General features: G+C 44.8%; 1 protein-coding gene across 1 annotated transcript; it reads left to right on the forward strand.

The window, feature by feature from the left end:
* Positions 1-585: 585 nt before the first annotated feature.
* On the forward strand, positions 586-26281 carry LOC146640169 (aggrecan core protein-like). The gene is made up of 19 exons (XM_085358229.1): positions 586-676; positions 780-871; positions 1178-1469; positions 1634-1808; positions 2717-2844; positions 2926-3219; positions 6375-6677; positions 6794-6968; positions 7050-7177; positions 7257-7544; positions 7747-7845; positions 7927-9594; positions 12090-12167; positions 12978-13091; positions 15097-15255; positions 15329-15411; positions 25442-25586; positions 25952-26134; positions 26214-26281. The coding sequence occupies exons 1-19, from the start codon at positions 586-588 to the stop codon at positions 26279-26281; spliced, it is 4563 nt and encodes a 1520-aa protein (XP_085214355.1).
* Positions 26282-27453: the final 1172 nt, after the last annotated feature.

Consider the following 27453-nt stretch of genomic DNA (forward strand, 5'->3'; position numbering starts at 1 on the left):
CAAACAAAACATGTAAATTCTAAACGCACAAATCAGTCCCTGCACGGTTCCACTGCTCCGCCCATCAAAAGGTCACCTGTGCGAATATATTGGTCACTGGACTGACGACTTACTACAGCTTTGTATTTATACTTGAAATTTGGGGGGTTTATAATTTCCATTATCAGTTCAGATTAGCTGCAGTAGTTTTTGTTTCAGTGTAATTTTAATATTTTCACTGTAATTTTTATTATTACTGAATTATTATGATAAGTATAGTCTTTACCAGAGACAAAGAACCTGAAATCTTTCTGTGATCATTTGAATAAATGATCAGAACCAGCCTCGTAGTGCTACAGCATCTCAGTACAGCACGTTTTACACACTCAGGCTATGGACTGCAGGAAGTAAGAAACTGAGGTTATAATACCTTTGTGGTCTCATTTTAATTGACCTGTTCTTCAACAGTTTAGATTAAGTTCTCTTTTTTCACTTCTAAAGGTAGGACATAAAAAAAAGGATTAGCATTTAACATCAGCGTCCAAGTGTGACGAAGAGTTCGAGTCACAGTCGTGTTCCTGCTAATTTTCCTGTTTGATTTTTAGGATGAACATGATCCGGGGGACGGTGCTGATGGCTTTGTATGTGACTGTCACCTCAGCCACATATGATGTTTATGAGCAGCAGTCCTATATGGGTAAGAAGTGCAGCTTACAGTTTCTCTCCAGTGTCCTCATCAGTCAGCACTGGCGTGTAGCAGTCTTGTCTTTCTACACTGTGTGCATGTCTGACCTTCACAGACCCAGAGGATGTACTGAGTGTCATCATTCTCCTGGAGGGTCCACAGCGCCCTCTGCTGGGGGGAACGCTGATGTTACCGTGCCACTTTGAGGTGTGTAAATGGCAAACTACACCTTTGTTTTGTGTGCCATATAAAAGAAGGCCTTAGCCACCATGACATCATTAGCTTCAGCGTTAGCGTTAGGAGCACACGTGTTAACCACTACACAGAATGCAATAGATCAGTAATCTCAGCAGACCTGACATCAAAACAACAGTACAGCTGATTAGTCAGCAAATAAAGTAACAGAAGCTTAGATTGAACCTGTCATATTACTTTAACTACCTGACATGTATGTACGTATGTTTGTGTCTATAAACCCTCGAAAACGTTTGTAAATGATGTCGCCTCTCATAGGATCACACTGTTGACGACCCTGGCGCTCCCACCATTGCCCCCTTGTCTCATCGGATCAAATGGAGCTTTGTGACTAAAGAAAAGGCCACAACCATCATTGTTGCCCAGGGGGGGAAAGTGCATATCACTGAGAACTACCAGGACAGAGTCCAGCTGGTAGCTTATCCTGGGACCCCGACAAACGCTAGCATCAGGATATCTGAGCTGCGTTCCAGTGACACGGGAGTGTATCGCTGTGAGGTTCAGCACGACATCGAGGACAACCACAGCATCGTGCACGTCCAGGTTCAAGGTATGAGTGACACATGATGTCTGCGAGGCAGGAGTTGATACCTTTTCTTTTGATTTTTTACTTTTATGTGATAGTGTTGACAAAATGACCAAAATTATATGGATTTTTTGGTCACATCGCACCATCGCTCTTTCTTATTGTTATCCCACTTTTTGTCTCTCCAGGCACTGTGTTCCACTACAGGGCCATCATGGGACGCTACAGTTTGACTTTTGAAAAGGCGAAGGCAGCGTGCACCCAGAATAGTGCAGTAATGGCTTCACCCGAACAGCTCCAAGCGGCGTACGATGACGGTTTTCACCAGTGTGACGCTGGCTGGCTCTCTGATCACACAGTCAGGTCAGCACCCACCCAAGGAGCAACTACTCAGTAGTTTTATTTCCAAAATTTATAACATGGCCCTTCATAAAAGCAAGAAAAGAAACCTATTTGAGAAATCTGCCAAAAACGAAAATGGCTAAATTCACTTTTTTAAACTTAAGTTTAAGCCAGCGCTGAGGTCAGAATTAACCAAGCAGAACAACATAGGACTAAAACTCATTTTTCTGTTCAGTAAAAAACTGTAATTTGGCATCTTAATCAAAAAAATGTTGATTAAGAGCTGGTAAAGTTTGGTGAGCGGGGATTATGGTGCGGGGCTGGAGTTGGCCCCGTAGTTCCAGTCAAAGAAACTCTTAATGCTTTAGCATAACAAGACATTTTGGAGTTTTGGGGGATGGCTCCTTCCTGTTCCAACATGACTGCGCAGCAGTGCACAAACCAAGGTCGATAAAGATGACTGAGGTTGGTGTGGAAATACTTGACTGGCCTGCACAGAGTCCTGAGCTTAACCTGATATGACAACTTTGGGATAAATTAGAACAGAGACTGCAAGACTGCAGATTATGATATCCCCAAATTACTTGTAATAGTTTATAGAGAAATATTATTTCTTTCCATTCCCACTTATGAAGCACCAAGCCTCTCCTTTCTTTCCTGGGCATGTTTAGCAGTTAATACAATTCGTCGTACTGGGAGTTTTCTTAAAATAGACATATTTTCCAGTCTGCTCTCAACTTCTTTGAAATGTGTTTTTAAAACACTTTACTGTGGATTTAAGGAAAAACGTGAAATCAACGAATTGTGGTCTGAAAGGACAAAGCTAATGTGAGCAGATCACAATGTGCTCATGTTAAACTTCTGTACAGCAGCAAACATGAGTTTAGTTTTCAGTGTTTTCTTCTTCACATTACTTTGTTTAACCACAGGTACCCAATCCAGAGTCCTCGTATGAACTGCTATGGTGACAAAGTAGAACTGCCTGGAGTCAGGACCTACGGCGTGAGGGATCTCAATGAGACTTATGATGTTTACTGCTTTGCTGAGAAGATGACAGGTACACTTTAATGCATTTTAAACTCATCCTTTCATGATTTGTATTCTTTATTTTTCTCACAAAGCTCTTTATCTGAGACAGGCAGAGTTTTCTACACTGCGACTGCAGAGAAGTTCACCTTCTCAGAGGCTGTGTTGGCGTGCTCTAATAAGGGTGCTCAGCTGGCCACTACAGGTCAGCTGTACCTGGCCTGGCAAGGAGGGATGGATGTCTGCAACGCTGGCTGGCTCGCAGACAGGAGTGTCCGCTATCCCATCAACATTCGTAGGCCACAGTGTGGAGGCGGGCTGATCGGGGTACGGACTGTTTATCTTCACGCAAACCAGACAGGATATCCTCTTCCCGAGTCTCGCTGTGACGCCTTCTGTTACACAGGTATCGCTCACACAATAAAAGCACACAAGTGTGCATCTGTACTTTCACTAGCTATGTATTGCCACATTTTACATGTGCAGGAAACAGTTGCATATTACTAGAACCTACATATACTAAACAGATTAAAGTACAAACCTCTGAATCTTTGAATCCTACAGCCCCAGAGATGCCACGGTTTCTCTGGGGCTGTAGGATTGTCATGTCCTGCACACACTGATCAAGAGAGTGTGATCAATCACCTGTCACCAGAGTTGGAGGGGCCTTCTGTTGACACTGGTCAGAAAGACAGTTCTGCAGCAGAAACCTCCTGGTGATTCCCTTGGTTGCTAGCAGCAGAGATGGGCAGTAACGCGTTACTGTAATCTGATTACTTTTTCAAGTAACGAGTAAAGTAAGGGATTACTATTGCAAAATCGGTAATTAGATTACCGTTACTTTCCCGTAGGAACGCTGCGTTACTGCGTTACTAAAACCGTGATTTTTTTTGCGAGAATGTCTCATGACAGTGACGTAAGCAAGTGCGACGTTGGTGACAACAGCTGTGTGCAGATCAACAATGGATAATATATCGAGTGCGGGAGAGAGTATGAGCGTGCAGCGTTTAAAGTGTGGAAGTACTGACCTTACTTTGAGTTTGATTCCATAAAAAGTGACAAAAACATTAGCGTCCATCGTGCGTGGGAAGAAAACTTCTTTTTACAGCGAAAAAAACCCCTAAACTTCCGAGCAAGCACCGAGTAGCTACGACGTGATGGGAAACTCACAGAGACGCTCGCGCGGATTCTTCAACTGACCGCAGCACACCTACACCAGGGTAACCCTCCGCCTACCCTGCTCCTGCTTTACAGGTGAAAATAGAGCAAAAGGACCGCTGAGTCTTTGACTTTATTTATTTTCTGCTGTGTTTTACTTGCATCTGTTTGAAAGAGTGAGTGAAAACACAAAAAATATTTTATTTTATGTGCTGGAATGTGTAGAAAATAGGTTTAAATGTTAAACTAATTTATTCAAGTCAGAGAATGTTGCATATAATTAAATGTTTTGCTTGATGCATAAAGTTAAAAGATTAAAACTGATAAAACAAGTTAAAAAAAGAGACTTTTCCATTTGATTACATTTTGTATGATGGATTATGTAGAAAAAGTAGAATTGGGCTGAAAGATCTATCACTTTATCACCTCTTCAGGTTGTAAATCGTGTTTTTAAAAAGTAACTAAGTAACTAAGTAACTAAGTAATTAATTACTTTTGAAAATAAGTAATCAGTAAAGTAACGGGATTACTTTTTGGGGGGAGTAATCAGTAATTAGTTACTGATTACTTTTTTCAAGTAACTTGACCAACACTGGCTAGCAGCTTGCTGCACCAACACAAACCACAGACAGGGACTGTTTGTCTTCAATGTAAAAGATGCAACTGTGGAACAGAGCTTTTACTCTGAAGGCCAATAATTTCCCTTTACTGTTTGTGTGCCATTGTTTACAGTCTTATAACCGCTCGAAGGGTGAGCGGTTACACTTGCTAGCAGACAAGTTGAGATCTTATCTGCAAACTACGAACAATTGCAGCAATCTAAAAGTAAAGAGGGTTTCACCAACCAGTTTACCATTCAGAAGGTCACTGACTGGTCTCTAGCCACTGACATAATAATGCCACAGTCAAATGTGGGACTGTGGCATTATTCACTTGATCAATACTGCATCACGTGGCTGAATGGTGCAAAACTATCATGCAGTTTGCAAATATCTGTGAAAAAAGAGTCGTTCTAAAGAGCTCACTGAGTGTAGTACTGTAATAGGACGCCAATGCTACACATCAGCTGAACTTTCTATCCCCTTGCGAAGTAAAAGTGTATAGGAACCACAGCAACTCAGCCCGAAAGTGGCAGACCACTTAAGTTACAGAGAGAGGTCAGCCAGTGCTGTGGTGCATGGTGTCTAAAACACACCAGTACTCCACTGACGCAGTAACTGCAGCTTCCCAGAGCTTCCCAGAGCTCCTCTGGCATTAACATCAGCACAAAAACTGCACTGGAAGCTTCATGGCAAGGGTTTCCCTCACTGAGCAGTAGTTCTAACATGTAGGTGGTGTCGGTCAAGTTACTTGAAAAAGGTAATTCAAAAGTAATTAGTTACTTTATTACTTATGTAATAAAGCAACAGAACTTTCAGCCCAATTCTATTTTTTCTGCATAATCCATCATACAAAACTGAATCAAATGAAAAAAATGTTTTATTAATTTTATCTTTATGCATCAAGCAAACATTAAATGATATCAACAGTCTTTGACTTGAAGAAATGTGTTTAACATTTAAACCTATGTTCTGCGTATTCCAGCATATAAAATAAAATCATGTTTTGTGCTTATACTCTTTCAAATAGATGCAAGTAAAACAGTAAAAATGAATAGAATCGAAGACTCAGCAGCTCTTAAATCTATTGTCTGTGTTTAGCAGGAGTGGGGCGGGTGGAGGTTTGCCCACAGCGGTCATGTCAGTGGGAGGATCCGGGGGTTTCTCTGTGAATGTCACGTTCCCGTGGCGGCGTGCTCGCTGCTCGCTCAGATTTGAAGTTTAACTTTTCGCTGTAGAAAGAAGTTTTCTTCCCACACAGAGTGAACAGCAGACGCTAATGTTTGTGTCACTTTTTACTGAATCAAACTCAAAGTAATGTGATTACTTCCACGCTGTAAACGCTGCACGGTGGTACTCTCTCCTGCACTCCATGTTATCCATTGTTGATCTGCACACGTCTGTTACCACGGACGTCGCACGCTCGTACGTCGTTGTCATGAGAGACGCTCACAAACAAAATCAAGTTTTAGTAACGCAGCATGCTTACGGGAAAGTAACAGCAATCTAATTACTTTTTGTGACACTTTGACCACAACATGACATTTTGGGATTTTATATAAATAATACACCATATTGTAAGTTTTTCAATGACATGTGTATCATTGAATACTGTGAGTGGATAAGGCCTAATTAAAAGACTAGGGCTAGGGTTAGACTGGGTTAGACTGGGTAAACGGCTCCAGGGCAGATTCCCAGGCTAATGCGTTAACCTTATGGCCTATAGGTGGCTTGCTCAAACCAGCTCCTCCAGAAGATTCTTTAAAAACTCACCTTTAGACGTCATCTCCTCTGTCACCTCCAGAATCGACTGATGAAGACGGCTCAGGCATGACAGAAGAGGGCAGCGGTGTGCCGCGAGTCACCACAGTGACACAGAGCCCAGAGGTGTTCTTCAGGAGCACGACGACAGAGAGTGAGGCTGCCGGAGAGGTGGAGACTATGATGCCTACTAACGTGGACTTCACCTACACAGAAAGCCCCACCGACCCGCCTCTGGCTGAGCCGCCAAACATCACCGAGTCTGTCACTGATCTGATACAGTCAGCCACAGCACAGCCGGACGTTGGCAGGGAGCCACACAAAGGCTTTGTGATACCTCCAAGCGGTCAGTAAATGAGCCGCTGATGCATGCTATAATAACTGAAGAAGGACCAGAGAGATTCCCTAATAATGACGTTCCAGGATTTCAACCCACAGTAGTCTCTCCTGATTCCTCTACAGGCGTGGTCTTCCATTACCGTTCAGCTGCCGGCCGCTACGCTTTCACCTTTGTCGAGGCCCAACAAGCCTGCCAGAGTGTTGGAGGCTCAATCGCCACGCCTCCGCAGCTGCAGGCAGCGTATGAAGCTGGATACCAGCAGTGTGACGCAGGTTGGCTACTGGATCAGACTGTAAGGTAATTCTGGATTGCTATTCTGGAGCAAGTGAAGAGATTTCTGTTTTAAACCAGGTTTTATAGTTGGGTGCTCTTGTGTAGGTATCCTATCGCTTACCCTCGAGAAAGCTGTGTTGGAGATCTGGGAGATCGACCCGGGGTTCGATCCTACGGTCTGAGGCCAGCACACGAGAGATACGATGTGTACTGCTACACTGACGGGCTCAAAGGTGATAAAAGCCTAAAGTTTTAGTTATGACTTTGTAATATTGTATAGATTTTGGTTATTCACTGTCATCTGTTCCACAGGAGAGGTTTTCCACATTGAATCAGCTGAAGGTTTCACTTACAGTGAGGCTGTTCGTAGCTGTCAAGAGCAGAACGCCACAGCGGCCTCCACAGGACATCTCTATGCTGCCTGGAAAATGGGCTTTGACAAGTGCCGTGCAGGCTGGCTACTAGATCGCAGTGTGCGCTATCCCATCAACAATCCACGTGCGGAGTGCGGAGCGGGGAAAATAGGAGTGCACACTGTGTACAATCACCAGACTGGCTATCCTGAACTTGATGCCAGATTTGATGCTTACTGTTTCAGAGGTAATTCTGAATGTCTCTACTATTCATTAACCCTCTGAGGTCTAACTACACATTTGCTTTTTAAACTATTCTCCCAATTTTGGCAACCAGGGGACAGAAAATTCATTTGTCTTTCTCCCAAACAGGGATTCTTATATTGACGATTTATACCTTATACTTGACTCTTAACCACCATGATCATCATTCACTTACATTTTCACAGCTGACGTTCGGCTTATTGCAGATGAAACTGGACTGAACGTCACAGAAATTGAGGAGGCTCTACTAAATCTGACATCAGCTACCCATTTGTTACGACCTGGTGAGTTCCCTTCAGAGCATGACTGGATTACCCATTTGTTCCCGTTTGTTTCTAAGCTTAACTTTCAATTTCTGTTCTCAGCTGTTCCCTCCATATCTCCTCCCATCAATGTAGAGAATTCAGGCTCTGGTTCAGGCTCAGGAGACACTTCTGTAGTAGATTACACATCTGGAGGTCACTCTGGAGAATCGTCTGGATCTGGACAGCCATGTTTGTCTGCAGACGAGATTTTCTCCTCTGGTTCTGGAGATAAGGCTACTTCTGGAGATGGCTCTGCTTCTGAAGACCTCCCTTCCTCTGGCTCTGGAGACCTGGCTGGCAGTGCGCATGCTGACCTACCCAGCGGAGAATCAGGTCCCAGTAGTACAGATGTTTCTGGATCAGGTAGTGGAGAAGGGTCCATGATCAGTATTTGTTTTTCAGGCACTGACTCCACTCCTTCAGGCGAGGACTCAGGTTCTGGAGGACCTCAAGAAGCTGGAGAGGGAAGCACAGAGATCCTTACTTTCCTTTCATCTGATGTGGGATCTGGAGTGCTGAGTGGTAGTGGGGATGCGTCCTGGTCTGGATCTGGTTTCAGTTCTACAGAAAGTGGTTCTTCCACAGACATGTCCTCTGGTTTCGTCACTGGTCAGGAGTTTTCTGGCTCTAGCAGTTTTCCATCCAAATTTTCCTCTGGAAGTGGTAGTGGACAGTCAGGAGAGCTTTCAGGGAGTGGAGACGCTCAGATCTTATTGATAGATGATAAACTGATTGATGCAACCACCTCCAGTAAATACAGTGAGCTTAGTGGAGACTTCTTCAGTGGCTCTGGGGACATTTCAGGATCTGGCGTTCTCATTTGTGATCTTAATGGAGATTGCAGTGGTGACCTCAGTGGGGACCTCAGTGGGGACCTCAGTGGTGATCTCAGTGGGGACCTCAGTGGAGACGTCAGTGGGGACCTCAGTGGGAACCTCAGTGGTGATCTCAGTGGGGACCTCAGTGGGGACCTCAGTGGAGACGTCAGTGGGGACCTCAGTGGGAACCTCAGTGGTGATCTCAGTGGGGACCTCAGTGGAGACGTCAGTGGTGATCTCAGTGGGGACCTCAGTGGGGACCTCACTGCCTCGGCCTCGGGAGGGGTCTTTGAATTTTTCCCTGGTGTGACTTTGGTGGGTTCAGGGTTCACTGAGCTGACAGGGTCATCGTCTGGAGTGGAGGAGGAGGCATCTGGGGTTTTACTCTACAGTTCTGCAGAGGGAAGTGGTGGATATCTGTCTGGATTTGGAAGCTCAAGTTTTCATTCTCTGTCTGGATCAGGACTTTCTGGATACGAGTCCTCTACAAGTGGAGGAGGAGGCAGTGTTATCTTTCAGTCTGAGGATCTAATGACAAAGGTATCTGAAAACACATCACCAGAGGACTCAGGCACGCTGTTTTCGGAGCTTGGTAAGGGGCCGTTGGAGTACAGTGGAGAAGGAAGTAGTAGTGGCAGTGGTTCTTACCCTGGGAGTGGAGACTCTGACTCATCTGCTGCCAGCACGACTTTTTCAGAAGGCCCTTCTAGGCATCTGCCAGTGGCCTATCCCATCATTGAGTGCAATGTGACAGAGAGCACCACAGGACCACAGGAGGACCCTAATGGCGTGCCAGAGACCCCCGATGATGTCCCTGTAACTCTGGCTCCTGCGGTTGTCCCGGCAGGACTAGCAGCACCTCCCATTACAGTTGCACCACCCTCTGTTCAGACATCAGGCCCTGTTGAAGGTTAGTAAATATATTCTTGACACAATTTAGATTTTCTGCTCTGGATTTAAAATATCATGTCCTTTGGTAGTGTATCAAATCAACATGAAGTACTCTGTAGCTGTTTGTGCCAATTAAAATGTTCAGTTCATTACTTTTAAGGGTGTCACTATAACCATAACCACTAGGTGTGTTTTGGTGGTGGTGGTGTGTTGATGTGCTAGCTGCTGCAAATATGCACCTTTGAGAGGAAACTGTTGCTTTATTGTAGTTCCTGAAACAGATGGTTAACTTTATACTTGCTTTTGCTTGGTGGGATTCAAAAAATCAAATCATTCATCAGCAATAAAAACTAAGCTGTGCATCAGATTTGAATGATTGTTACCTGAAAAAGTTAGCGTGTGCCAAGCTAGCTGCTACTTACTGTTAGCAGCACGTTACATGTCTACGTAGTCATTCTCACCTAAGCGACTTCTTTGATTTGATGCCAAACTACAGGAACGGCTGCCTTACCCTGTAAACTGTTTTCCATGCATGGTTTAACTTGTGCCGTCAACAAAGCAATAATAATAATAAACGTTATTTATAAAGCGCACTGAAAAACTAAGTAAGGGCTGCAGAAGCATCCACCCAGTGGGCCTGTGGCTGTAATGAGACCCTGTGAGTGGGAACCACCCAGCCTAAATGTTGTTGATACTTTACCTGTGCGAGCTATGATCTTCTTCTAACATTCAAACTGTGCAAAGAAAAATGAACACAGACATTAAATGTCAAGAATAGAAACAGTTAAATGTTGAAGTGTGTCACAAACAGATACAAAGTTTAAAGAGAGCAAAAACTAAATAAATGATCAAAAGGCGTTTATATTAAAGTCTTATTGATCAGGAGGTACAGTTGGTACCAATCAGAACATCAGTGGTATGATTCCCGCTCTACAGATACTCTACGTGGAGCTATGCATCCATGGTCTTCTGAGTCAGGGAACATCAGGTTAAAGGGCTCAGGCAGAGAAAAAAAACCCCTCGTATACATGAGAACAGAACATTTACCAAAGCTGTGATAAAGTCTTATTTCTTTTACTTTCCTACACTTGATTGTGAGCCGATTCGCAGCTTGACATATTGCACAGTCAGTGTTACAGGCAGTGCGGATATCAGTTTGATTTTTACACGTGCACTGAAACTGTTTAACCCCGACTAAGTGAAGAAAATCAGAAACAGAAGTGATTTTAGTGACCTGCAAGGTTTTATTCTTAGTTTAGTGACTGATGGAAAAGTAAGATATGAATCCCTTTATCCCTGTACATGCAACAGCTGGTCGTGTGTATTTAGTTTTACTTTTCAAAAGTAAAGGCCTAGAGACTGGCTGGTGATCACATAGCAAACCCAAATCCTTGCTGCCGCTAACAACTGCTAAATGAGTGAAACTCTGGTTATTGCTGGGTTTTCACCCATGACAGGTGTCACTGAGGCTCAGCTTATCAATGCACAATAGAAAATACTTGAATTTTAGCATTAAGCCCCTTAAAAATAATAAGTTCACAAGTACACTTTCTGTTAATTTGTTGACGTCTTTTGGAAACTTGCGCAGGATCTACATTACTTGTATCTTGCAAAATTTCAATGCCAGCACAGACTCAGTGTTTACATTTCAGCCTAACTGTGCTGACAAGATGATAAGTCGTAAGCCCAACCAATCACTGCACTCGTGGCGTCACAGTTTTTTGAGAAGCTTAACAATAAATATAGTTTAAAAAATACAGAAACACTTGAAACAACATGCTTCTTAATCTACGTCTTTCTTTCTTTTTCTTTAGTACACCGTATACAGTGTAGTATACACAGTGTAGCTGCATGTGCTGCATCCTTCTCAGCCTCACACTGTGATGCTTTTCCACTCCAGTACAACATCACAGTGAACATTTTGTCTGTTTTGCTGTTGGTGTTTTAAATAATTTATTATCTATATTTTCTTCATCGTGTCTCATTTGTTATTTTGCCTCCATGGATCTCTTTTCTATTTTGTTTTTGGCTGTTTTTTTTTACTTTTGTGATCTGGTTTATTGAACATTTATTCTTCTTGAGCTCTCAGTTTTTATTAGTGTCAGGTTGTGTTTTGTTCCCAGTTTGTCTTCTTTATTATTTTAACTGTAATTTTCTGGTGTGTTAATGGAGCTAATACTTACTTTTGTGTTTTTTCCTCTGCTCATATTAATTCCAGTGGAAGAATTTTTGTGTTGTGTTTTGTTTTAAACTCTTGGTAAATATGTTCCGGTTTGTGTTTCTGGTTTTCTGTTCCTATATTGAGAATTCGTCACACTTATACCTTTTAAGCAGTTCATCTGTATAATTAATAATGTCAGTGTATACATGTGAGTGTGCTCATCTCACAGTCTTTTCCGTCTTAGAGATATTTGAGATGGCTAAAGCCAAAGCCTCTTGTGTCTTTCTAAGTTGTGCTGGTGTGTGTCATTCATGGAGGACGTGTTGTGTGAATCAGTGTGCATTGTTTTTAAGGACATGTTGGCCCATGTGAACCGAACCCCTGTGGCGATGCTTCATGCACTGCAGAGAACGGCGTTGCCTTCTGTGACGGTACGTTTCTCATTTCCTTCTCTGACAGCAGCTTCGTTCAGTACCTGTTAACAGACTTTGCCTGAAACATTTCTGTTTGTTGTCTGCATGTGTTACATTTTTGTTGGTCTGCAGTCTGTGCATTAATCAGCCTGTTATCTGAGGGTTTATTTCCAGATAAACATTTAACCTGTTGTAACTGTAGTCAGTGTTCATGAAGCAGACTCACAGTCTCTGTTTTCCTTCTCTGCTGTTGTGTCCTGACTGTATTTTTGCTTGGGTTTGTTGTCTCTCTGTGTCGAGCTCTGGGTCTTTGTGTTTGTGTGACAGATGTTCACGTTCGGCCGTTTGTCAAATGTGCATCGTCTCTACTCTGAGGATTTACCGCGTCTGTGTCTCGTGTTCATCACAAGTGTCTTCTTCAGCCTGTGTGCTGTTTTTGGTCTGCCATGCCAGCACGCCTCCTCTGCTCATGCATGCATGCTAAATCTAACTGCTGCAACATATGTGCTTTCATCCTGCTGGGAGTTAAATGGTGATTTTCTGCTGCAACTAGCAAAGGATTCAAAGATATACTTACTGCAGGGACTAGAATCATTCTTCCTTGCAACAATCGGATATTTTGGTGTATATTTCAGTATATAAATGTCAATGTCATTCGCACATGCTAACCTGAGAGAGCTGTTAACAAAGGAACATGGATGATGATTCTAGGTGCAGTAAGTCTAATCTGAAGTTGCATTGCATGGTATTGTTCCCCACCCTGCTGATCCGCCTCCCGTCCCCACACCTCGCTGTAACAGTAGTGTTACCCGCCCCCCTTTTTTGCAGAGGTAGATGTGTGCCGTTCCGACCCTTGTGCCAATGGAGCCACCTGTGTGGAGACTGTAGACTCTTTCAAATGCTTATGCCTGCCCAGCTACGGAGGGGAGCGCTGTGAGATCGGTATGAGATCAGCTTCAGCTAAAAAATACTAACAACCTCAAAAACAACTGAAGCAAGAGAACGAGAGGCATCACCAGCAGATGGCAGTATTAGTTGTTGTGTGAGCAGCTGTGGTGGCTCATGGCATGTATCTGTGATGTTCCTGGTTTGCAATGGGAGCCTGTGTTCTGTCAGAGAGGCAGTAATGGTTTAGTGGTTTTACTGCTGCAAACATTTACTAAACTTCATTTTACTGCAGCAGTCATCCAGGTGAGCCAGAGTAACAGTGAACGTGTTACAGAGCATCCTAATGTACAGAAAAACATTCTTTAGACCTTCATAAACTTCAGTCCACACTCAGGCCTGCAGATCTTTGGTGTGAATTATTATTATAATTTCTTTCAGTTATTCACTTACATTGTTTACACAGTGCCAGCTCACAACATCAGTCATCTCAAGATACTTGTAAGGTGTAAGGGAAAGAACCGACCATAGACAATATTCAGAAACGAGCCCAACAACCAGGTGGTCTCTTACAAGCAAGTGCTTGGAGACAGAGGGAGGAAGAACTCCCTTTTAACAGGAAGAAACCTGTTCACCAGGTCCAGTCCTAACAGAGCTTTATTAATAATGAGAGTTTGTCTGTCTCTATTGGAGTCCCTAAGTTTATTAACATTTAAATTAAAAATGATTAAAAATAAACTACACAAAATAAACTAGACTAACCAAAACAAAGCTGAAGACAGCAGCACGTGTAGTTCAAACTCAGAGGAGTGAGACAGCAGGCACGTTGGGCTCAGAATAAAAACTAGACCAACAGTTGTGTCCAGAACTGTCTCCAATCCAAACTGGGAGCTGGTTCCTTAGAGCTGAAGGCTCTGCCTCCCAGTTTACTTTCAAACACCCCTGGAAGTCAGCCCACAGTGTGAGAGGGAAGTGCTCTGTTGGGCTAGTTTGACTGATCGTGTGATGGGGTCTGATCATTCATTCAAGTTCTTCTTTTAACTGGGACCTTACAATAGAAACTAATAATATAAGATCTCTTTTTAATCCCAGCAGCGTTTTGGTTCAACTGAAGGCTCTTCCACCTGAAAACGAGGACTTTCCACAGCCCTGCCTGTGCAGGGACCAGTGTCTGTGCATCTCTGTGAGACGCGGTGGTTCTAATTGTAGCAGTGTTGCACAGATGAGTAAAATCAGGTCCACAGATTTATTTCATGTGCAGATTAAAGGACACGTGCTGACCAAAAAGGGGTTTTCACGGTGTTACTGGAGGCCAGTAGACTAAAATCCAGTGTAAATAGAAACGTTCCTGAGATTTCTAGGCCCAAATCCAACATTGCGAGTTTTTTCTTAATTACAGAAATAATTTACATTATTAAAGACGTGTTGTATGTGGACAGGCAAAGCATCTCAGAGGTGGATGTCTCAGATAAATCCAGAGTTGTCTGCTATAATAGAGCTAAACAGGACTAAATGGAAAAATGTGTGTGTTTTGTGTCATTTGTTTGAAGTGGCCCATAAATGAAAATGAACAGAACGGAGCTACAGAGTGAATGAAGCCTTTGAATGCTGCAGTAAAAGGTGGAAATTGGGCAGGCCCTACTGTCCAGCAGGATGCTACGCCTGATTTTCCTCTCAGTAAAGAGTTGTTTGTTTTGTAGGTCAGGATGGAAACGCTGCCCTTTGTCAAACTGTACACAACAGCAAACCCACTCAGGGCAAAGTGTGATTCTCACTGACTCACAACATCAACAGCCGAGAGCAAAAATCAATAAAGTGAAGAGAAGATGGCGCTTATGAAGCGCCTTGAGGCAACTTTTGTTGTGATTTGGCGCTATATAAATAAAATTGAATTGAACTTTACTTAGCACACTCGTTTGTAGTTGTGGACGAGTAACAAGCTTTAATGAACACTTCGTATCTAAACTCTGACCCCTGAAAAAGACGCGTTGCATTGAGAAATCTGTGCGCTGAAGTGAGCGAGCGGTCTCACAGTGCTCATTCTTTGCTGTTGCGGCCGCAGAGGAGCAGCCGTGTGAAGAAGGCTGGACTAAGTTTCAGGGGAACTGCTACCGACACTTCACCGAGAGAGAGACGTGGGTGACAGCGGAGCAGCGCTGCCGCGATCACAACGCCCACCTGGTCAGCATCATCTCCCCAGAGGAGCAGAACTCTGTCAACGGTGAGTATTTATCGGATGTGTGTGAGAGATGGGAGCAGAGAGAGAATCGAGGCGCTTTGTTTTGTCTCCACAGCAAATGCACAAGACTACCAGTGGATCGGGCTGAATGACAAGACCATAGAGAATGACTTCCAGTGGACTGACGGCACTCCTCTGGTGAGTGGGCGTGTTGGACTGAGGGAACAGGATATTATTCACACTGGGTCAGAACAAAAATCTATCAGTGCTTGAACTAAGGAAACGCACAATTTGAGTGTGATGGCAGCAACATTGTCATGGTGCTGGGTAGTTGACCCAGCGTTTTGGCGTTATTATTATTATTAGCTGATCTGATGTTTAATTTCTTCATGGTTATATTTATTAGTATGTAGGTTTCATTTTCAGGGTTTCCAGTTCTAGGCAGGGCTGGACTGGGACAAAAAATCGGCCCGGGCATTTTGACTAGAGACCGGCCCACCAAGTATTATAGGAAAAACCATAAAGCCTTTGAATGAAAACAAACGCTGTTGTCACAGTGATGCAGACTGTCTTGTTGGTATATATGTATCAGTCTAATAAACTTAAACCTACACCATCCTCCCTATTCTGGTATTCTAAACAGTACCCAAAAGTAGACTGCTTGGTCGAGTTAACCTCCTGAACTATCTACAACACATGGTGAAAACCTGAAATTAAGACAGAGAAGACTAGAGGGGAGACATGATCATTACTGATTACTGATGACAGATTTAGATATATTTTCATAAACCATTCATTTGCCACATCAATAAACAGCATGGCAGGGCAAAATATTTTTTCTAACATGGCAACCTTTAAAAAGTGAAAGGAGACAGAAAGACAGGTGAGAAAGAATAAAACTTAATTGACTTTTTGATGGCATTTTGCACACAGTACTGGTACAGTATCTAGAAAATGTGGGAAAATACTGGCATCATATACAGTACTTAGCTACTTCTGAAGAAATTATGATGGGACCCTAAAAAAAATTACTATGTGCAATAATGGATTTCTATACATTTTACATCAGATGAAAACGTTTGTTGTAAGATTCAGATAATTATTTATTAAAAGCGAGACATTTTAAATGAGAATAAAAAAGAAAAGTATTTCTTTGTGCCCCCCTCTCCCTGTTAATGCCTACCTGCCCCCCTGGCAAAACTTTGCTAGAGCCGCCCCTGCAGTTACCAGCTGTCAGCTACTTAGAAAAGGATCCTGGTGTTATTAGTCTCTCAGAAACAGTTCATAACTTCCCTTCAACTCATTCATGTCACCTAAAAGGTGAACCTGTTTGTCCATCACCTGTTCAGCTCTGATGATTCAGTAAGGACATCTCCTGGTTTCATCTTCATGTTTCCCTCTCACCACATATCCAAACCGACATCATGACCAGCAGCTTTTACAGCTGTGGCTCCAGCAAACATCAGCTGATACTAGAAATTAATATTAAATAAATTCTAACAACAGCTGATCAAGCTTAAACGTGCTGCTGTTGTTTAGCGCGACATCCGCTGGTTTCCTCTTTCTGGCACAAAGTGGGCGATAAACAAACAAGAGAGAAAAGCCGATCAGCTGATCATTGATCAGTTTCATGATTGAAGTAGCAACAGGAGAGGGAGGGGAGAGAATGAGAGAAGAAGAGGAAGCTGTGCAGCGCAAAGACACAGAATAACTCCAGCTTTGTGTCCGGGACAAACTGTGTTCCTTTTCAGCTCACTACGAAACGCATAATATTTTCTCTGAATACCAGACTATTCCGTTTTTTACGGGACAGTTGGAAACTCTAATAACTAACCTTATAAATAAAATAAGATAAAACAAGTTCAACATCAGTAACATCATAGCACCCGCCCAGCAGTATATATACTCCATCATGCTAGCTAGTACGCAGTACGAGTTATTGTAACTGACTGTAAAAAGTCAGCATAACGAAAATAAACTCCACCTAAACTTGGTTTATATCTGACCAGATAGACTGCAGGTCATAACTTCTTACCTGAAGTTCAGTTCACTGCCTCGGGTCTCTGCTCCTCCTGCCTTTCCGTCATCCACCTGCCAGCGTGTTGCATCTGCTGGCCTCCACCACTTGCTAATGTTACTGAATCTGTGGAAGCTCCGCAATAGCCACCACCAAACAACTGAGTTAATTTTACACATCTCCCAGCATCTGGCCAATCCACCACCTTTCAGTGTTTATACCGTTACGGAAAAAAACGAAAAAAAAACAAAAAACAACAGCCCATAAAAACGAAAAATCACCATCGGCCCACCGGGCAAATGCCAGTCCAGCTATGGTTCTAGGTTTATTTCCTGTGTCATTCCCCTGGTGCTTTGTTCGTGTCCCTGAGTTTGTCTTTGTGAATTTCCTGTTTTACTTTGAAGGTCTGTGTCTGTTATCACTGTGTCAGCTTGTGTCTTCCTGTCGTCTTGTGAATTAGGATCAGCTGTGCTCCCCTCCAGTGTGTCACTAGGGATGGGTATTGTTTAGATTTTATCCGATACCAGTACCAAACTGGTACTTCTGAAACGGTGCCGGTGCTTAAACGGTGCTCGAACCGGTGCTCGAACCGGTGCTCGAACCGGTGCTTAAAGAATGGAGAACACAAACTTTGTCCTAAAACCTCTCATGTTCAGCTGTTTTTTTGTAAAAAGATAACAATGTTAGCCTTTTCTGCAGCTATAGGGGATTTATGGCATCACTCTTGGCTGGAAGCAGTGCTTAAACAATGGAAAAAACAAACTTTGTCCAAAAACCTCTCATGTTTAGCTGTTTCCCACTTTTTCTTTGGTCATTTTAGCCTTTTTGGCCAGGGTGAAGGGAGTATCTGCCATCAAACAAGAAGACAGCTGCATGTACCTACGACGGTGTTTGCTAGTTCACCTTACATGCATTAATGTAATAACGTGGTTAGCGTACTCAACGTAAATTACACACGAACAACATTAAGCTACTCATGCAGAGAAGAACGGCTGCTGCTGCCATTATCATCCGTCATCATTTCTTCTACACTGGCAGGGCTATGGGCCAATGTGAGTGAAGTTGCCCCCCCACCTTCTTCAAATCCAACAAAAGTGGTAGGGGGGTCATAGTTTGGTCCCGCCTTCACTGTTGTGATTGGTGTGGGGGTAGGGACAGGCTTAGGGCGTCGGGGGGTTCCCCGGAGGCATCTTCCTTGGGGGGCTCAACCCGGGGTAGCGGTCATGTCCGGTTAGGGGCTCTGTTGGCTCTCCGGTGACTGTTTCCTCGCGGCTGCGTGCAGCGGGGCTAGGGGAGGGTCTGTGCTGACGGACGTGGGTTACTGACCTGGTAGCCTGGCTGGCCCTGGGTGGGTCCGGGATGGGCGTGAGGTTCTGGGGGCGCTCCGTCTCTGGGCTGGGACCCGGACCGGGCCTCGGGGGCTTGGGTCCTGGTTGGTGTGTTGCCGGGGTTGTGGGCGGGTGGGTGCATGGGGGCCCAGCCCTGGAGCAGGGTGCCGCCGGTGCGTCGAGCCACCTGGGGGGCTCTTCAACTGGTGGGGGAGATTGTCACATCTTGCAGGAGCTTTCCTCTCCTCAGGAGCTCCCTCTGCAGGAGGGGGAGATACAGGAGAGGTGGAGGAAGATCTCAGCCTGGGTGTTTATTGTCTTATGTAGTCTGGAAGATGAGTGGATGGTGGGGTTGGTGCAGTTTTCTCTGTGGTGGGGTTGGGTGGACTGTCCCGGGCTCTGTGGGGCCGGGCGGCGCTGCTGCACTGGGCCCGGTCTGGATGGGCCTGGGCCCCCTTTCCCTGGTGGGTCGCGGAGTATGGGGGTGCCTACTGGGGTCAGCGGGGGAGCTGGCCCCAGGGAGGGGTCACTTGCCCCTCCCTTCCTTCCCTCCCCATCTCCAGCTGCCTCCCTCTTCCCGCTCCACCACAACCACCCACACATGCAGGACCTTGGAGTAGGGGTATGTCACCAGGGTGCAGAGGAGGCTACCCCCCCCCCCCCCCCCCCCCCGGTCCCCTTCTGGCTGCCTCTGCCTCAATTTTATCCCACAACTTAGACATTCACATTACTCACACTCTCATTACACATACATATAGGATCTTGGAGGTGGGCACGATACACGGAGTCCAAAGTACCATCAGGGTGTACACCCCACCCCTGGCATCGTTGCCCACCTCTCAATTTTAAATACACGTAGACATTGAGGGCTAGCAGGAGGGACCATGCGCTTACCTGCTGCTCTCTGGCAGGTAGCTCCAAGCCCTCCTGGGTTTTAAATGCACCTTAGAACACACATGCATCAACATTACAATGAGCGGGTGGAGGGAGGTTTGGAGTCTTCTCTCACCCCCGTTCTCTGCGACCTGCTGGAGCGGGGGGGCTAGGAGGAGGAGTTGGCCGTCCGACTGCGGTCTGGAGTGTGGAGCCTTCCTGCTGCTGCGGAGTCGGGGCGGTCTGCCTCCCCCCACCGCAGGGAAAAGGGAAACACCACCTGGGTCTGGGTGCAGTTCCCCCCTCCAGGGGCGGGGGCACCTAGACCCGGTTTGTAGAGTACGCTTGGGGAGTGTGATCGTGTGTACAGCGTCTCTTTATGTCTGTCTCCACGTTGGTTGAGTGTGGAGTGAGTGCATATGAGAGCACGAGGGTGGGAATGGATGTTTGTATCTGTGTGTGCCTGTATGTCTGTGTCTATATGTCAGGTTGGGTGTCAGGCGCCACCTCTCTGGGGACATCTCAGGCCCTCCAAGGTTTGGAGGCCTATCTCCCCCTACCACCACTTCCCCTGCCAGTGGCGGACTCCCTCAGACATCGGTGCGTTGGTGGTTCTTTGTGTCCGGGGATGGGCGTCCAGGTACACACCGGCTCACTCCTTGTTGGCCGCTTATCGGGGCCTGGAGCCTGGGGCTCGCTTGGGCCACTTCGGAGGTGGGGTGCCCCCGGCCTCTCGGCCTGGGGCTCGGTCACTCAGGCGCAGCTGGCTGCCGGCGGAGCTCACGGGCGCGTCACTGCAACTCCCCCTGGCTTCTGCTCCGCGGCTGCTGAGTGAGCCCTCATCTGGGACTCTCCTCAGCTCTTTCCGGGACAGTGGCGCAGCTGCCCCTCTGTTGGTCTTCCTTGGTCTCTTGTGTTCTGGGGGCCTCTGGATGTCTGGAGTTTTGATCTCCTCCACACCTGCTTCACGCCCTGGAGGACGGGGCTGTGGCCCCCCCACACCCTCTAGCAGATTATTACATGAAGGAACCTTTTAAAAAAAACAAAAAACAAGCGCGTCCATGCTCACAGGTGTACACACGGGTGATCACACCCACAAACTACACCCTTTTTGGCTCCTACCTCAAAGCACACTGTGTTCTGTTGATCTTATGTGCTGCACAATAATGTTTAACATTTAGTATTTACTGTCATATTCCCATATATCATTGTGATGTTGTTTATTCTATTACTCTTGTTCTCTTCTGCTTGCTTTCTTTTTTCTTTCTCAGCAGGTGATCCAGGTGATTGATATATGCATTTTTTTTTCTCTGCTTATTCTGTTGGTTTATGTCTTTTGCCCTTCTCCCCCGTCCCTCTTCTCAGCTGTTTCTCTTTCCCTCTCTCTTTCTCCCCTTCTTTCCCCCAGTCAAGTCTGTCCCATATTCAGTAAGTGAAAATAAAATAAACAATAAAAGGTGAATCAAATGGACCATTACGGCAAGGCTGGGATGGTCAGTTTGGTAAAGTAAATCCGTTGGGCATCTTTCTTTGCCTTTAGACAACAATTCTGATGGCAAAAGAGCCAAACGGGACAGGCCAAAAAAAAAAAAAAAAAGAGAATATAAAAAACAAAAAAAACAAAAAACAAAAACAAAACAAAAGTGGTATCAAACGTTTGTGCTGGTTTGTGCTGCAAAAATTTTCATTTGTGCCGTTATCATTTTAAAGATATTAATAAAAATCATCCAAGTGACTTCTTCAGTCTCAGCTGACTGCAGGTTTTCCCAACCTTATAAACACATGTGAGTGAAGTTGGCCCCCCTATCTTCTTCAAATCGAACAAAATTGATGTCAAACATTTGTCCTGCAAATTATTTTGTTTGTGCAGGTTATGTTTCCCTAATTTTATACACAGTATATGTACAGTGAGAGAGAGATGTTACATCTGTCTTCACTTGCATCCCAGTCATAGAAGCATTGGAGGTCGTTCATAAGAGATTACAGGATCACCCCAACCTCAGCAACAGGACCACCCTCAGCACTGATCAGTTGTGTTTGCTTTTGGAACTGTGTCTTAATTCCACCTATTTTGCATAAGGGTCAGTACAGGCAGAAATCTAGGTGTGCCATGGGTTCCCCCAGGCCCCTGGTCAAAGTCACCAAACCAGTCCGTAAGCAGGTACAGGTGTGGCCAGAAGGGTCCTCAGAGGCACTGCAAGACTGCTTTTCCACCACAGGCTGCCACACACGACAACACCACAGACTTTCAGGAATATACAGAAACTGTCATTGCCTACATCCCAAAATGCATCGATGATGTCACAGAGACCAGGACTGTCACTGTCCGGGCCAATCAGAAACCATGGCTCACAGGTCAGGTTTAAATGCTCCTAAGGTTGAAAAATGCAAGCCTTCAGCGCCGGGAATTAGGTGAGCCTAAGAACAGCAAGGGCAAACCTGTGGCATCAGCTGCAGCAAAGCTTCAGCGACAGCAGAGATACTTGGAGGCAGTGGCAAAGAATACAAACCATCACAGACTATAAGCCCACTCTACAGACCGTGGTGACACAATCCCCAGACAGTGTGTGGAGATCCCTTGCCAAAATCAGTACACGCAAAGCTCCAGGTCCTGATAACATCCTTGGACGAGCACTGACGGACTATGCTGTGGAACTCACAAATGTCTTCACAGACATCTTTAACACATCACTAGGGTCAGGCCGTCGTTCCCACATGCCTCAAAGCCTCCACCATCATTACTGTACCCAAGAAGTCATCTACCTCCTGCTTTAAGGACTACCGTCCTGTCAAACTCACCTCCATCATTATGAAGAGCTTTGAACGGTTAGTCATGCATCAAATCAAATTATCGACCTGGATCCATTTGAGTTCGCATACCGGTCAAAACGCTCAACCGATGATGGAATCAACTGCCCCTCACTCAGCCCTCACACATCTGAACACTAGAGACTCATACAGTGGGGCAAAAAAGTATTTAGTCAGCCACCGATTGTGCAAGTTCCCCCACCTAAAATGATGACAGAGGTCAGTAATTTGCACCAGAGGTACACTTCAACTGTGAGAGACAGAATGTGAAAAAAAAAATCTATGAATTCACATGGTAGGATTTGTAAAGAATTTATTCGTAAATCAGGGTGGAAAATAAGTATTTGGTCAATAACAAAAATACAACTCAATACTTTGTAACATAACCTTTGTTGGCAATAACAGAGGTCAAACGTTTACTATAGGTCTTTACCAGGTTTGCACACACAGTAGCTGGTATTTTGGCCCATTCCTCCATGCAGATCTTCTCGAGAGCAGTGATGTTTTGGGGCTGTCGCCGAGCAACACGGACTTTCAACTCCCGCCACAGATTTTCTATGGGGTTGAGGTCTGGAGACTGGCTAGGCCACTCCAGGACTTTCAAATGCTTCTTACGGAGCCACTCCTTTGTTGCCCGGGCGGTGTGTTTTGGATCATTGTCATGTTGGAAGACCCAGCCTCGTTTCATCTTCAAAGTTCTCACTGATGGAAGAAGGTTTTGGCTCAAAATCTCACGATACATGGCCCCATTCATTCTGTCCTTAACACGGATCAGTCGTCCTGTCCCCTTGGCAGAAAAACAGCCCCATAGCATGATGTTTCCACCCCCATGCTTCACAGTAGGTATGGTGTTCTTGGGATGCAACTCAGTATTCTTCTTCCTCCAAACACGACGAGTTGAGTTTATACCAAAAAGTTCTACTTTGGTTTCATCTGACCACATGACATTCTCCCAATCCTCTGCTGTATCATCCATGTGCTCTCTGGCAAACTTCAGACGGGCCTGGACATGCACTGGCTTCAGCAGCGGTACACGTCTGGCACTGCGGGATTTGATTCCCTGCCGTTGTAGTGTGTTACTGATGGTGACCTTTGTTACTTTGGTCCCAGCTCTCTGCAGGTCATTCACCAGGTCCCCCCGCGTGGTTCTGGGATCTTTGCTCACCGTTCTCATGATCATTTTGACCCCACGGGATGAGATCTTGCGTGGAGCCCCAGATCGAGGGAGATTATCAGTGGTCTTGTATGTCTTCCATTTTCTGATGATTGCTCCCACAGTTGATTTTTTTCACACCAAGCTGCTTGCCTATTGTAGATTCACTCTTCCCAGTCTGGTGCAGGTCTACAATACTTTTCCTGGTGTCCTTCGAAAGCTCTTTGGTCTTGGCCATGGCGGAGTTTGGAGTCTGACTGTTTGAGGCTGTGGACAGGTGTCTTTTATACAGATGATGAGTTCAAACAGGTGCCATTCATACAGGTAACGAGTGGGGGACAGAAAAGCTTCTTACAGAAGACGTTACAGGTCTGTGAGAGCCAGAGATTTTCCTTGTTTGAGGTGACCAAATACTTATTTTCCACCCTGATTTACGAATAAATTCTTTACAAATCCTACCATGTGAATTCATGGATTTTTTTTTCACATTCGGTCTCTCACAGTTGAAGTGTACCTCTGGTGCAAATTACTGACCTCTGTCATCATTTTAAGTGGGGGAACTTGCACAATCGGTGGCTGACTAAATACTTTTTTGCCCCACTGTATGTCAGAGTGCTGTTCATAGACTTCAGTTCAGCATTCAACACCATCATTCCCCAGCAACTCATTCATAAAAAAGGATCTGCTGGGGATCAGCACCTTGCTGTATAACGGGCTGCTAGATTTCTTGACAGGAAGACAGCAGACAGTATGGGTCGACAGCAACACCTCCAGCCCAAGAACACTGAATACGGGGGCTCCCCAAGGATGTGTGTTGAGCCCCCTTCTCTTCACTCTGCTGACCCACGACGGGATCTACTACAGGGGTGAAATTAACCATCTGGCAGAGTGGTACAGCAACAACAACCTGTCCCTGAATGTGGAGAAGACCAACAGCAACTCTACTTCCTCTGCAAACTGAGAAGCACAAGAGATTCAATCCCCATTATGAGCACCTTCTACAGAGGCACAGTTGAGAGTATCCTCACCAGCTGCATCACTGTGTGGTATGACTCCTGCACTGGGTTCTGCAGGAAAAAATGACAACGGGTAGTGAGAGCAGCCGAGAGCATTGTGGGGACCTCTCTTGCCTCCCTCCCCAGGAGATCTACTGCACCTGCCTCATCTGGAAGGTCCTCTCTATTACAGGTGACTCCACTCATCCCTTCAACAGCGTCTTCAGTTTGCTGCCATCAGGAATGATACTGAAGAGCCTCCGGGCCAGAACACGCAGACTGAGAGACAGCTTCGTCCATTGGGCTGTCAGGATGCTGACCATAGCTGTGTCCCAAAACGTCGGCTGCATCCTTCGGAGGACCCGGCCTTCGCGGTCTACGTGGGCAGGTTCCTTCAAAGACCGAGAAGGCCGGAAGTGCGAGGCTGTGAAATGGGACGGTCTAGCCTTCAGATTTGCGTCACCGCTGTCTTGGTGGAGTTTAATAAACTCAGCCGTCTGCTCCTTGCTATCTAAAATATATCAGGACACTGGCGGAAATTCTCGATCGTCTCACACTTCTGTTTAATCGGTTTTCTGTTTGACGTTTATTCAGCTGTGTGAAAATCCTGGAGGAACCCACCCGATGGATTAATAAAGTTTTATTTAATCTAATAACTTTGATCTCAGCCAAACCGATTTAGTCCGGAACAAATAAAACACCGAAAAAAGGCAAACAATTACATTTTTAAGTTATCCGAGTGACTTATATATCATGTTTAACCTGAGTAGCGAAAGAGCGGGGGTCTGAAAACGAGTGTGTAACAGCTGTGAGCATGAAGCAATTCCATTCAAAGACAATTTGCCGTTTATGCTTTTTAGTCTAATTCAACTTTATGTGTGGAAACATTTTCATCGATTAATGCTTCTATTGTTTTTTGAACTTTTTGCTGTTGAGAAAAGACAAAACAATAAAATCTAATTTAGCAGTAAAAGATGACATACAGGACAACTGGTAAAGCTGTTGTGGTCCTGTTTACACTCTGAGGTTTACCTGTTTGCTCTCGTCTCTTCAGCAATACGAGAACTGGAGGCCTAACCAGCCGGACAACTACGTGAACTCTGAAGAAGATTGTGTGGTGATGATCTGGCATTCTGACGGCCAGTGGAATGATGTACCCTGTAGTTATCATCTGCCCTTCACCTGCAAGAAAGGCTCAGGTAGGCTGGCTCAGCAAAACCTCTGGAGCAAAACCTTCAAGTCTAGTCTAGTCTGTTTGGTCTGGTTATCAATACAAGGCAGATATCTGAATGGTAGAATATATGTCCAGTGGTTTGGAGTCCTTCATAGGTGGAGCAGGTTTATCTTTTTGCATTAGGCTGGCTAAAGCTTCCTACAGTGTGACTCATACTGGGCTCTGTGAAAGAGTCCTAACACTAACAAAACAAACGTGTTGGATTTTGGCTGTTGCAAAAACAAACTCGACTCGGAGCTAACTAACGCAGCAATGTTTTAGCTTTTTACCTAAAATACGTACTGCAGGAAACACATTGTTTGATATGATGTCCTCTGGTACTACCTTCAGTGTCCTGTGGTGCCCCGCCGGAGGTGGCCAATGCTTGCATGTTTGGCAAAAAGAGGGTGGTGTACCCCGTCGGCTCCATCATTCGTTATCAGTGCAATCCAGGATTTAGACAGCGCCATCTACCGCTGGTGCGCTGTCAACCAGACGGACAGTGGGAGGAGCCCCAAGTGAAATGCACTGATGGTGAGCATGCTCTGTATAGATTCGTACTGAGAAGTTATTTCTCATAATAAGTCTTTGTTTGGTTTTTCCCGCGCTGCAGTGAAAAGTCAAAGGAGAGCACAGAGGAGGAGCCGCAGGAGTCCAGAACGCAACAGCAGGCGTCGCTAAGGAGTCAAAATAGCAATTTATTATTTCAAAAGAACATTAATGGGACACAAAAATGAATTTTCTATACAAGTCAAGAAGATTTCTAGAGGCAATGTTCTGGAACACACACATGGGAGTGGCTACACCGTGGTAATGTGATTTTTTTTTTCTGTGGCTCCTGTCCTTACTTTATTGTTCTGGTTGTTAATGGTTATTGTGTGTCTTGTAATATATTTTTGTTTAGTATTGCTGGCACACTTTGATTCACAGATGGTACGTTCTGCTGTAGATGTTATCATAGAGACGGACGCTGGTGCAGGAATCATGTTAACATGATTCATGAAGTCAGGCACCAAAAAGTCATGCGTGTGGGTGTATGTGGTACGCCGGAGATACTTCTGCAGGTTCAAGGTTATTCCTTCTTTTTCAAATTCAGCTGAGGTTCAGTTGAAGATTTACACAGTAGTGTAACTAGTGCAGTTACAATTAAAAGGCATGAGCATGTAAGACAGCTCTAAAGCTGAGAGATCCCTAACAGGCCGCATACATGAAGATATATGAGTTCAGTCATTTGGACTTTTGGGTTATGTTTGGGCAGAAATGATCCAAGTTTAACTAGAACTGAGAGGACTGTGCTATCACACCTGTTAGGTGGTTTAATTTAGACCCGGGGTTGTTTTTCCGAGTGTCACGTGAACAGACTTTGTAACAAACTGAGGACATAAAGTCACAATGGTTCTCACTAGTTCTCATTAAATAAATCAGTAATATTGTGAATTTATCTGTGATTTTATTGTTGGTATACAGCTGAGAGGTTCATTCAACTACTGTGGCGATCCATGTTATGCAAGAACTAGCCAAAAATCTATATTATTTAATATGAATATTATATTTGCTTACTGCATAGAAAGAAGATTCAGTAAAGAAAAACTCAGCACTTGTGTATTATTGACATTGTATGAAATCTCAAAATTCTGTGTGCCCAGAGAGGCCTTATGGACATGAAGCATGGCTGAGCTAAATCCAGTGGATGAGACAAATGAAAAAAAGACAAGAAGGAAGAATTTATAGTGGTAAATGGCCTGTATTTATATAGCGCTTTACTAGTCCCCAAGGACCCCAAAGCGCTTTACATATCCAGTCATCCACCCATTCACGCACACATTCACACACTAGTGAACAAAAAGCAAACA

The sequence above is a fragment of the Diplotaxodon limnothrissa genome, linkage group LG1, assembly GCF_057381915.1.
Source record: "Diplotaxodon limnothrissa isolate DT_005_m linkage group LG1, D_limnothrissa_male_GT1.1, whole genome shotgun sequence".
Lineage (NCBI taxonomy): Eukaryota > Metazoa > Chordata > Actinopteri > Cichliformes > Cichlidae > Diplotaxodon > Diplotaxodon limnothrissa.

What these genes read in the sequence shown, in the direction of transcription:
- LOC146640169 (XM_085358229.1), top strand. Translation starts at nt 586, where the DNA reads ATGAACATGATCCGGGGGACGGTGCTGATGGCTTTGTATGTGACTGTC. An exon ending in TGTTACCGTGCCACTTTGAG is followed by an intron (nt 872 to 1,177) that starts GTGTGTAAATGG and finishes CGCCTCTCATAG; the next exon opens with GATCACACTGTTGACGACCC. An exon ending in TGACGCCTTCTGTTACACAG is followed by an intron (nt 3,220 to 6,374) that starts GTATCGCTCACA and finishes TGTCACCTCCAG; the next exon opens with AATCGACTGATGAAGACGGC.